Below are 12573 nucleotides of genomic sequence, written 5' to 3' on the forward strand. Positions count from 1 at the left end.
CAGGGCTGTCTGACGGCGACACTTAGTGTGAAGAGGGAGATGAGTGAGGAGCCACGGCACTTTCCAGTCAGTACTGGAATGCCCTTCATTTCCAGTCATTCTTTGAAAAGTGCTCTTCCTTTTCTTACTCAGAAATTGAATCATTGAGGAAAGTCTGTAAGAATCAGATGGAAAATATTCTGTCCCGCAGTTAGTAAGATCTCATTCATCTCTGGACATACAGATTTAAGCTTTAGCAAGATCCCACGTGAACAGAGTATTGGTTTTACGTTTTAAAAATCTTACTATATATGTTGGCGTGTTCCCAAATCTCCATAACACAGGCCTCTGATCAGGGAATGCCAGAAATGGGTCTGAGGGCAGCGGGCGCTGCAGAGGCGCTGTGGGAGTGAGGCCCTGTCCCGGCACACCCATCTTGCTGGGGATGCCCTGGAGCATCTGGTCCTCCTCAGCAGAGGCTGTCAGGTGAAGAGTCTCTCCGGAGCTGGATGCGGACAAATCCACACACAAGACAAGACACGGGGATGGGCAGTCTCCTCGCTCATTGCACTGTTTTCCCTGGCTGGATTCGTCTGATCACTGCTTGTCTAAAGAGCCCTCAGCTCAGAATTTAGCTGCTTAAACACATGGTCTTGTCTCTCTGATTTTTTTTTCCTTTTTCATCCAAGTAATTTTCTGAAGGGGAAAACATCCTCCACCAATAACAGCATTTCCCGGGGCCTCTCCTCCTGGCATGCCCACTAACCGCACCTGCACCCGGCTCTCTGACTGATGCCGGCTCCACCAGCGGTCTGGTCTGGTCCGGTCCGGTCCGGTCCAGTGCAGGGGGTCTAACGGTGTGTTTATTTTCTCCTCCTGCTTTGTCTCTACCCAGAGTCTGAAGGAAGGCCTGACGGTGCAAGAACGGTTGAAGCTCTTTGAATCCAGGGACTTGAAGAAAGACTAGCTGTGTCCCATCCAAGTTGAGCACGCGCCTTCCCCAGCTTGCAGCAGCACACCCCGAGCGCTGCTTTTCACCTGTACCTTTGTTTTATTATTATTATTGCTGTTGTTGTCATCGTTAACTGTGGGCATGGAATGTGTGAGGCTGGCTTCTGGGTTGTCCACACCACTCTGCTGTGTTGACTTCCTATTGTCTTCATCAAAGCTCTTTTCCGTGGTATTCTAAAATTAGGCCAGCAGTGGGGGCTGGGAGGGCATCTGTGTTAGTCCCTTCCTGGCTGTGACCCGCTGCACTCACTGTCAGTATTAAGGCCCAGCAGCCTGTTGATAAGCTACCCTGTCTCACCACGCGCTGGTGTGGAAACAGGGCCCAGCCAGCACGCCTCAAGGTAGATGGAATCCCCACTGGTCAGAGAAAAAGCCATGCGGACACTCCAGCTTTTGGCCTGGGTCACAGCACTGACTCCTCACCCGCTAGTCTGGCTGTTAAGAGGAGAAGGTGCGCTGCCTTCCGGCCTGGGAGGAAGACAGCATTTTGTATCTGTTCCACTGATGCAGCTTAGAACCACACCCCTGAGAATCGTGGCAAACCTTTCACAACCTGGAAAATGTTGAAAGCAACCATTCCTATTTTTGTTTGTTTTTTATTAAATCTTGCACAAAACCCCCGGCCCCTCTCCTTCCTTCCTTCCTTCCTCTGCTCGTTCCTTTCTTGGTCTCCAGTAACCCTGGTCTTTTCATAACTACTCAAGATTGTTAACCTGCAGCCCAGGTTTCAGACTCTGAGTGCAAAAAGTGAATTCCCTCCAGGAATCATTCAAAGCGGGGGAAGGTTTGGGGGGTTTGGGTTTTTTTAACCTTTTGGAGAAGAAACCGTCACATTGCTTTGGAAAAGGTTGAGAGGAGACCCCTGTTAAGTCAAGAAGAAAGTACAGAGGATGTCAGAATCTGATGAGAACAGCACATTAGTGTGTATTCAGACTCTGATCTTAACTCTCATTTAATTAATCTGCGCTCTGGAAACCTATCTTGCAACATTTACTTTTAAAAGAGCCTGTTTAAAGTAAACCTATACTACCAGTTTTGCTTTTTCTGACAGTTTGAGGAAGACCTTTTTAACTACCACAAAACATTCTACAACAATTCTTGAAAATCTCCTAAATTGGAGTCTCTATTATGGCCCCATGAAAAGCATTAATTCCATTAAGATAAGGAGTATAAACCCTGGCTGGTGGAATAGGTTCTGCTACTTTAGGAGCAAGGTGGGGTGTGAGCAGATGATTTTCATGCCAAGAACATGCTTTCACTTTGTATTCATGCTTGAGTTGGTGTGATGGTCTCTGTGGGTGCGTGGATGCTTTGGGAGTAGAAATCTAGAAATCCTGTTGCTCAGTTTCTAGATGAAGTCATGAGCATGGCCATCTGTGGAGCTCTGGCCCCGCCCCCAATGTGCAGAAAGGCTGGGAGAAAGGCCTGGAGTTTTCATGTGTTTTAAGACCCAGGTTTAGGTGCTCTCTTCTCACTGGAATAGCTAAGTGCTCTCCACTGGCATCGAGCCCTTTCCACAAGTTTTTAAGGCTCTTAACCCACACTTTCACTCCTCTGCTACTAGTCTTCAGTGTTGTTAACAGCAAGAGAAAATTGGGTTTGTTTTAAAATCTACTTCTCTGAGGTGGCACAGTTGTGCAGCTGTAGTCCCAGCTACTCAGGAGGCTGAGGTAGGAGGATCGCTTCAGTCCAGAAGGTTGAAGCTGCAGTTAGCCATGATCATGTCACTGCACTCCAGCCTGGGCAACAGAGCAAGGCCCCATATCAAATACAGATACACTTATCAGACCCCCCTGACCATTTAGATTAGCAGTGCTTTGAGAAATGCACTATGACCTTTCTGTGTCAATGGGAATATACAGAAGGAACGTTCGGGACCCCACTGTCCCCCACAGCCCCATTGTTGTCTGCAGCACACTGCTGGGACACACGAATGCTCCAGGACAGACAGGGACCTGCTGTGCGTCAGGATCTGACCAGACAGGAGTTTTTGCCTGTTACCTGGGTGCTACGATTTCATGCCATTCTCTGAGGTCCACCACCTGCCTTGCCTGGCGTGGTTTCCTTCGTGATCATCCCTGCTGCCCCTGGGGACAGACCCAATGGCCCTTCTGCAGACAGCTTCCTGCCTTCTGCCCTCCAGGGGGTTCTGGGCAGAGTCCATGCTTGGAGACAGGATCTCTCTGCCTTCAGCCCTCACAGTGCTTTAAATTAAAGCAAGTTTGCCCATAGGTCAAAAGAGCATTTGATTCACTTTTTTCCATCACGTATCCCTCGAGGCTGGACTTCAGGAATCCTAGAAAATTAATATGAGTGCAGCATGTAAGGGGTCAGTGACAGGCCAGCTGGGCATCTGTATTCCTCCCTGCCACAGGCCTCTCCCCCGGGGCTGATTTAGTGTAGGGTATTGCCAGGAAACGGACTGAGGCTGCTTTGCTAAGAGCTCCTGAAAATGCCCTGGGCCTGCCCTGGCGTTTCTGAAGAGCCCTCACAAGGGACAGCCACCATGTGGGTCAAGGAAGTCTGGATTCCCTGCTGGTGGGCTCCATCTTGCGATGGAGTGAACCAGGTGAGAAAGGATGACGATGTTCTTCGTGTTCCACCTAGACGTGCCCCAGGAACAGAGACTTGCCCAGATGGCAACACTGGCACAGATGTTGATGGCTGCCCAACTGGTGCCACACTGAGCAGGGAGCATTGTGCTGCACAGGGCTGGGCCCTCTCTCCAGTTTCCTTCCTGCAGGCATCCAAATACCCTGGAAAGGTTTTAGCCCCTGAATTCCAGGGAGAAGAAAGAAGAACAGTGAAGAAGTAGAACTGGTTTCTGTGTGGGGAGAGGAAAGTCTTAGGGGCAGCTGCGGGCGGGGTCTCAGGCTGCTCCTTGGCACCACCCACACAATAGTGAGCTTTCCCAGCTTTACCGATGAGGAAGATGTTCAAATAGATAAGACTTCAACATTTTAATTATTTTCCTATAAATGTATTTATGTGTAGTATGCTAGCACCAGCCGGTAAGCTGTGCCCCACATATGAGTGGGAAAGTGAGGCTTGTGTGAGTTTTTGCGGGCATGTGCGTAGTTACCTTGTGTGCACACCTGCACGTGCAGAATAGTCACTTTCTGCTGGTCAGTTTCTTTATCCACACATGGTGCCCCAGCCCCAAGCAGGTGTGGAGACCAGCGTTTCAGAGGACGCACTGTCCACAGCCTCCCAGGTCCGAGTGGATCATGGGGCAGGGGTGGAGGCGGACAGTGCGCTGCCCTGTGAGCTGGAGGCCTGTGCTTCAGGGAGTCATAATGGGCCTGTGCTAAGTGGGTGATGCGGTGAACATCCCAGGGTGACTAGAGATAGCAGCATCGCGAACTTGTGGGTTTATTGAACAAGAGGTAACATCAGAGAGGATCTTGCCTTCAGATTCAGCAAGTATGAAGGCAGAAGAGCATGGAGACCAAGGCCCCACAGCCTGCTTAGTGATGTGGAAGGCCCAGCAAGAACCTGTTTCTGCAGCAGCCACCAGCTCCTGTCACTCTCTGACCCTCCAGCTCATGCAGCCATACAGGGAGAAGAGGGAATTTTGGCTGTTTAAAGAACACAGTTGTGAATCTCAGAATGTGCCTGAAAGGAATACTGACAGATAAGGCCAGAAACAAAACTGATGGCTTGAAAACATTTTTATCGAATGTGTTTACTACCATTTGTTTTACTACAGAGGTAGATGGGACTCTTAACTTTTGGGTACTTGGAAACATGCTGAGAATTAAACACAATCCTGATCATCACTCCTGCCTGGCCGTCTCCTGGGAGGTTGCCGGGTGCCACAGAGCTGGAACACACCAGAGCCCGCTAGGTGTTTGCAGGGCCCTGGAGGCCAAGGCCACTCTGTGTGGGGTCCCTGTCGGCAGCCAGGTCCCCACACAAACAAGTAATCCTGTTCGGCCTACTTGGCTTTGAACATGACCTACAGCCTAATTTGGGGTGTAGGGGAAGCTCTGCTGTCCCCTGCTCCTTTGTATGTTGGGTGAGTTTAATGGCTGGCCACATACCCCTTTCTCCCAGCTACTCATTCACGGACTTGCCTAAGTTCTAAGACAGTCGCACTTAGAAAAGAATGCGACACATCAACATTTACTGTTCCTGAAAAAAAAGAGTTTGCTCAACATGGTCCTAAAGAAGCTTGGAATTTATAAGACCTTCCTTTATAAAATACAGTGTTTTTTGGGGAGTTGTTGTTTGTTTTTTGCTTTTTTGTGTTGGTTTGTTTTTTGTTTTGAGACAGAGTCTTGCTCTGTTGCCCAGGCTGGAGTGTGGTGGGGCACAGTCTCGGCTCACTGCAACCTCTGCCTCCTGGGTTCACACCATTCTCCTGCCTCAGCCTCCCGAGTAGCTGGGACTACAGGCGCCTGCCACCACACCTGGCTAATTTTTTTTTGTATTTTTAATAGAGATGGGGTTTCACCATGTTGGCCAGGATGGGCTTGATCTCCTGACCTCGTGATCCGCCCGCCTCAGCCTCCCAAAGTGCTGCTGGGATTGCAGGTGTGAGCCACTGTGCCTGGCGTATAAGATAGAGTTTTTTTAAAAAAAAACCTGTGACCCCATTGTCACTAAGGGAGAAAGAAATTAAGTATTGTCAAAGTTTTATAAAGAATGGAAACGTATGATATTATACTTCGAAGGAATTTGATGTTGAAATTTTAAAGAAAATTTGTCACGTTGATGAGAAAGCTTCACTTTCCTGGGAGCGTCATTCATTTTAGGGTGTGAGATGAAAATCCTGGCTAGGCGAGTCACAGGTCTGATGTACAAGGAATTTGCGTTCTAAACAGGTTGTAACTTGCCGGAAGGTCCATGTTGGAGCACTAAGAGGTGACACAGGCCAGAGACGTTTCGTTTCCCCTTTCCTGCAAGCTGGCATCAGCCCTGTGTTTTCTCCTTTCAGCTGAAATGAGCGAAGGTTCTCGGTGCGGGCAAAACAGCCCCATTTCTGAAAGGATTTGGGAAGAAAGCTGCTGGTAACTTGCTTATTAAAAAAGTTCCTTAGAATGAAGGCATCTACACACTGTTTTCCCACCTTTCACCTTCCTGGGCTTTCCTGCCCTCCAGCATTCTTCTGAAGAGAGGTTCCTAGCCCACTCAGCGCAAGCGTCTTCAGTGGGTACTCAGCAGCTGAACGTGGGTTTTCCACGCACTTCAGACTTGGAGGTTGGCCATGTACAAGCACACTCCTTCCCTCCCCAGGCCTCTCCATGCCACCACCCGCTTTAAAGATGTAAACTCAGTAGATTTCTCATCCCATAAAAGGTCATCTTCACATCGAAAGGTGAAGGCCGCCACTGTTCTCAATGCCAAGCAACAGAGCGTTCTGAGATGGGCGTTCTTCCTTGCACAGCAGCTATGGCAGGTTGTTCTGCAGCCACCCCTTAGAGGGGGCTGTTCGTTGTACCCTTGTACCGTTCTTGTGTTTACACACTTGGGCCGAACAGTTTTCAGCAAGGGCGTGTGTCCACAACCGATGGCAGTAAGAACCACCCTGAGCTGAAGGCTAGTAACACGGTGCTGTAGGCTCTTTAAAAGGAAAGCCTGGCATAAACCCAGTATGGAAAGGAACATGACCAGTTCTCTCAAATGTTGACCCGTTCATTCTCTTGCTCTTTGCAGAACTGTGAGCTTCAAGTATTCTTGCTTCTCTGTAAAGAGAAGACATCTCCCTTCTCTGAAATCCTTCAACAAAAGAAAAGACTCTTGGCAGGGTAGGGGAGTCAGTAGCTCAACACTAGACGTCCCTAGAGATGGGACAGGTTTCCGTCTGAACACGTCTTGGGTCCGAGTCCTTAGGTGTTTGGATGCAATACTTTGTGAATACTGAAGCTACTGCATGCTTGGTGTAGCTTGCAATTTCTCTGTATTTAAAAGCACTGTGTTTATTTTCTTCAAAATAACCTGTATATTATTCAGAGCAAGCAATGTAAATATTACTGAGAAGTTACTGCAGGGATTTTTGTGACAAAGTTTGTATGGGTTTTTAAAAAAATCTTAGACACCCCTTTTTAAGATGGGGAGAACAGGGTTGACTGCACCGTTGAACCCCGCCCAGCATTATAAGGAAATGTTTTTAATGACTGCTGCATCTTTGTAAACGTTTGGTCATCTAACAGATGGTTTTAAAGTATATAATATCTAAAATAACGATAGCCCTGTATCCATACATTGTTTCATTGAAATAATTCTATATTGCCTGTTCTTGGTAGAGCCAGTGTCCTCAAGGAAAATCAGGAAAATGAAGAAAATGATGGCGCCATCTTGACCAGACTTCTGCACAGTAATTTAAGGCTATCATAGGGAGACTTGGTTCAAGGCACAGTTCTGGGATCGGGGCCTAAATGTGAAGTTTCTGAGAACCTTCAAGACCACTCACTGGGCAGGGCTCTGTGTGGAGCACCAGAGCTGTTTGGATTCCCCAGCCCTTTGGTCATATCCTAGAATTCCATGGAGGCTGCAGAACTTCGATGCAGCTGTTTTTTACAACACGTATTTTTGTCAGATTGGTAAGGAAACACTGAGTCACAGAATACTTAAGAATTGGAGACTCCAGTACTGTAGGATGGCCTGGGAGGATGCCCAAGTCCCAAGGGGTGGACACGGCATGTTCCTCGGGCACGGCCTCAGTGGGGGCCTTCCCCAGGCACAGCTTGGTCACCTGAGGAAAGGGTGTTTCAGAGGCGCAGCCACACACACAGCGCTTGCAGCCTCACAGTCACGCCTGTCACTCCCCGCCCCCCACCCCCCTTGAGAAGTTAGTGGTGTCACATACTTAGTTTTATAGACAGCTAGGAATAGATTGTGAAGAACACTCAGTTCACTACTGTGTTATGTTTATATCACAAGCTTCAATTAAAATGGATTGTAAAGGATTTTAGGATTTACTTTTAGTATTAACAACTTATCTACTGACATACTGTTAGGATTCAAAACCAGTTAAGTGTAAGAATTACTTCATGTGGTTTTCCTAGGGTGATATTTATAAAAGGTAGAAAGCATCCAAGTGGCTCCTCAGTAATTACAATTCTTAATGATTTTTCTCACAAAACTGTGCCCTTCTGTCAGGGTCAATGTCTCAATTTATTATCAAAGACAAAACATACTGTGCCAAGCTGGGGCACTGTATGTGAACGGAGTGGAAATGCTTCAGTCATCTCTGCTGCAGCTTGTGATTCCAGCAGTTCTGATAAACGTTCTGTCACATGATAAAAAGAAGCAGCTCGTGTAATTCCAACTGGCATTTCATTTCTGTCCTAATGCTAAATGGTAACGCTTAACAGACTAAAAGCCATGTGCAGAAGAAAGGGCTGAATGAGTACCGCCTCCCCAGGTTCCAGTGCAGCGCTCAGCTCTGAGAAGTAGGGGCCTGGAGTCGGGTGAGCCATCCACTGTCAGGCCAGTGTCTCAAGAAAACCTGATTAGCTGAGCTGCTGCTCTCTTTTTGGGGGGGGGGGACTTTTGAGGCTTTTTTTTTTTTTTTACAAAGTTTGTGATCAACTATTCACTACAATTGAAGTGTTACTTTGTCAGAATATTTATTCCTTTGTGTGACATGCTAGATTCCCTGGATGTAGCTGATCATTTTTATTTTGTAAATATTACCTAACTTTACATAAACTATATCATAATAAACTATTTTTGCATCACCCTTTGCATGCTGTGTAATGGGATTTTGTTTAGTTGAGAGACATCTACAAATAAGCATGCAGGTCAAAAGTCAAACTGAGCAGTAGCCTCCAGTTCTAGAGTGGGTTGATTTCAGTTTCATTACTTCCTTTTTTTTTTTTTTTGAGACAGAGTCTCTCACTTTGTCGCCCAGGCTGGAGTGCACTGGCGCGATCTTGGCTCACTGCAACCTCCGCCTCCGGGGTTCAAGCGATTCTCCTGCCTCAGCCTCCCGAGTAGCTGGGACTACAGGGGCCCACCACCACGCCCAGCTAATTTTTTGTATTTTTAGTAGAGACGGGGTTTCACTGTGTTAGCCAGGATGGTCTCCATCATGATCCGCCCACCTCGGCCTCTCACAGTGCTGGGATTACAGGCGTGAGCCACCACCCTCGGTGTTTGTTGTTGTTTTGAGCAGGTCTCACTCTGTCAGCCAGGTTAGAGTGCAATGGCACAATCTTGGTTCACTGCAGCCTCTGCCTCCTTGGCTGAAGTGATTCTCCCACCTCAGCCTCCCAACTAGCTGGGACTACAGGCATGCACCACCACACCCAATTAATTTTGCGTTTTTTGTAGAGATGGGATTTCCTCGTGTGGGCAAGGCTGATGTCGAACTCCTGGGCTCAAGCAATCCTCCCACCTTGGCCTCCCAAATTGCTGAGATTACAGGCATGAACACAGTGCCGGGGCCTCATTACCTCCTTTTGAATTACAGTGGATTTTGGGGGGTTTTTTTGTTTTGTTTTGTTTTTTGAGACAGAGTCTTGCTCTGTTGCCCAGGCTGGAGTGCAGTAGCACTATCTCAGCTCACTGCAACCTCCATCTCCCCAGTTCAAGCGATTCTTGTGCCTCAGCCTCCTAAGTAGCTGGGATTACAGGCATGTGCCACCACACCTGGCTTGTGTGTGTGTGTGTGTGTGTGTGTGTTTTTAGTAGAGATGGGGTTTCACCATGTTGCCCACACTGGTCTTGAACTCCTGACCTCAGGTAATCACCTGCCTTGGCCTCCCAAAGTGCTGTGATTACAGGTGTGAGCCACCACACCTGGCCAGTTTTCAGCATTTTAGAATTATGGTATTTCACATAAAAATTTGGATTTTACCTGTTCACACACAAGCCATTGTAAGAAATACTTTACATCCAGAATCTAATTAAGGTACACTGCCTCAGTTAAAGAAGCCTTCAGGGGCTAAAGGGACGATGAGACGTGCTGATGGTGGTGATGCTTTTATTAATCAAGGTCCTGTAATTCCCCATCCCTGTCCCTCTTATTAATAGATTTATTTACAATATTTTACCTTTTGCTTAAAAAAGAAAATGCATTTTACATCATGACCCAATATACACACACACCAACAACCTGAAATTTAACAAAATAGAGCACCCTTACTATATACACTTTGATTATTTTGTTCACTTTTTAAAATTCTGATTGTGATCTGCCAAATAAATTTAAAATAACAAACTGGGATTTTTAGGTTGGGTGCAGTGGCTCATGCCTGTAATCCCAGCACTGTGAGAGGCTGAGGCAGGTGGATCACTTGTCGGGAGTTCAAGACCAGCCTGGCCAACATGGTGAAACCCTGTCTCTACTGCAAATACAAAAATTAGCCAGGCATGGTGGCGTGCACCTGCCTATAATCCCAGCTACTCAGGAGGCTGAGGCATGAGAATTACTTGAACCCGGGAGGTGGAGGTTGCTGTGAGCCTAGATCATGCCACTGCACTCCAACCTGGGCAACAGAGCAAGACCCTGTCTCAAAAAAGAAAAACTGGGTTTTTTAAACAATGTATTCACAACCTTTAGAATGAAATGGGTGAAATTTGTGGGAATCTAAACTTTTATCCAGATAACATGGAAAAAAAGTTGATTCTACCAATAGATCAATTTAAGAGGCCAGGCATGGTGGCTCATGCCTGTAATCCCAGCACTTTGGGAGGCCGAGGCAGGTGAAGCACTTGAGGTCAGGAGTCCAAGACCAGCCTGACCAACATGGTGAAACCCCGTCTCTACTAAAAATACAAAAATTAGTGGGGTGTGGCAGTACACATCTGTAATCCCAGCTACTGGGGAGGCCAACTCATGAGAGGCCATCCCAGGAGAATAAGGCAGTTAGAGGGGAATCTTCCTAGAGCCTCTTTTGTGACTGTTGAGCCTACTGCGGGAACGTATTGCTTCTTTTGAAGTTTCCCTCTGGGAGGAGCCAAGATAATCTTACAGGCAAAAAGAGGCTTCAGGTGACACACAGACATTACACAACCCCCTGCCCAGCCCTCACCTTCAGCGAACCCCTGCCTTCTAGCATCACTCGCCTCAGGTGTTGGAGCAGAGGCCGGCCTGCAGTTCTAGGGTCTCCTGGGCATGCCTGCCTGTTACTGGCACAGCAATCTTTGTGTGTGGCCCAAGGATCTTCTATACCCATGGCTGGGGCAGCAGGGCAGAAAACAGCCTCCACTTTTGAGGAAGATTTTAGCACTGCATGTCCTCAGACCCCATTCCCTCAAGGGACATCTCACTTCAGTTCTTTTCAGAAAGGCCCACTGGGCTGGGTGCAGTGACTGGCCTGTAATCCCGATACTTTGGGAGGCTGAGGCAGGAAGATCACTTGAGCCCAGGTATTCAAGACCAGACTGGGCATGAGCCCCTGTCTCTACAAAAAAATTTTAAAATTAGTCAGGTGTGGTGGCTTGCACCTGTAGTCTCAGCTGCTTAGGAGGCTGAAGCAGGAGAATCCCTTGACCCCGGGAGGTTGAGGCTGCAGTGAGCCATGATCGTGCATCTGCACTCCAGCCTAGGCAACAGAGTGAGACCCAGTCTCAGGAAAAAAGAAAGGCTAACTGGCATCTGAAACTTTTTGTGAGATTCAATGTCCCTCTGCTGCTAAGATAAAAATAAGAAAGTATTACATATACGAAATAAAATAATTTCACATTTCTTAAAATATTCCTGTAGGCAGCTTGGCCAGGTTACTTTGTATGCATCCAACCACGGATGGCACTGGAATGCCTTCCACCTGTGCTGGGAGTGGGGCAGGTCCCCAGGTGGCAGGATGCATGCCACACAAGTCAGGACAACAGCGGGGACTGAGCTTCGCTCCAACTTTTGGTCTAAAGAGACCACCCCAAAGTCTGGACATTTGGAAAATATTTGAAATCTAGGAGGCACCCAATGTGAGGAGCAAACTCACCCATCCAAACCCAAAGAATGGACTCAGAGACCCGGACAACAGTGAAAGAGGCTTTTAATAAGATGGCGTGTCTAATGAGCAGGCACACCCGGCACAGTTTCAACAAGCAGTGTATCCCCTAGTGTGCAGGCTCCTCCTTCCTTACAGGCTGAGTACCATGGGGTCACAATCTTCCCAGACGGTGCTTACTGGTTGTTAGCCGGGGGCTTTAGGCGTTTTCTTTAGGACTGTCTTGCTGCATTTTGTTACAGCCTGCAGTGCATTGCAATCTTAGTCCACTTAGGAGCTCTTCAAGTATTTGACTTATGACCTAAGTAGCTAGGCTGGCTGGTAGGAACAGACAAAGTAAGCTATTTTGCAGGCCAGTAAACTTTCCTTTTAGACTCAACTTTTTTGGTTCGGGTGAGGGCAACTAAGAAAGCGGGGAGGGGGCAGAAGGGGGAGCCGACAAGAAGGCATCGGCTAGCCTGAAGGGCCTAGCACATCCCGTTTCTTCCGTAGTTTGCTGACCTAAGCCAATTCAAGGCACTTTGTCTTAAAAATGAACCACTGTGGCCGGGCGCGGTGGCTCAAGCCTGTAATCCCAGCACTTTGGGAGGCCGAGACGGGCGGATCACGAGGTCAGGAGATCGAGACCATCCTGGCTAACATGGTGAAACCCCGTCTCTACTAAAAATACAAGAAAATTAGC

At 47.7% G+C, this 12573-nt stretch overlaps 1 protein-coding gene across 8 annotated transcripts in view; it reads left to right on the forward strand.

Annotated features, from left to right (window-relative positions):
• Positions 1 to 8680, forward strand: part of MPRIP (myosin phosphatase Rho interacting protein) — a 150923-nt gene extending 142243 nt beyond the window's left edge. For 4 of the 8 annotated variants that reach the window (XM_009189776.4, XM_009189775.3, XM_021928785.2 and 1 more), the window contains one exon: positions 875 to 1613. Coding sequence is in view for 5 of the 8 variants with exons in the window: in XM_009189775.3 (XP_009188039.3) it covers positions 875 to 946 (72 nt within the window). In the remaining 3 variants the exon portion in view is untranslated. Of the gene's footprint in view, positions 1 to 874 lie in introns of all 8 variants that reach the window. The other 4 variants (XM_021928782.2, XM_021928783.2, XM_021928786.2 and 1 more) reach the window with 2 other exon arrangements.
• The last annotated feature ends 3893 nt before the right edge of the window (positions 8681 to 12573 follow it).

This window comes from Papio anubis, chromosome 17 (assembly GCF_008728515.1).
Source record: "Papio anubis isolate 15944 chromosome 17, Panubis1.0, whole genome shotgun sequence".
NCBI classification, from domain to species: domain Eukaryota; kingdom Metazoa; phylum Chordata; class Mammalia; order Primates; family Cercopithecidae; genus Papio; species Papio anubis.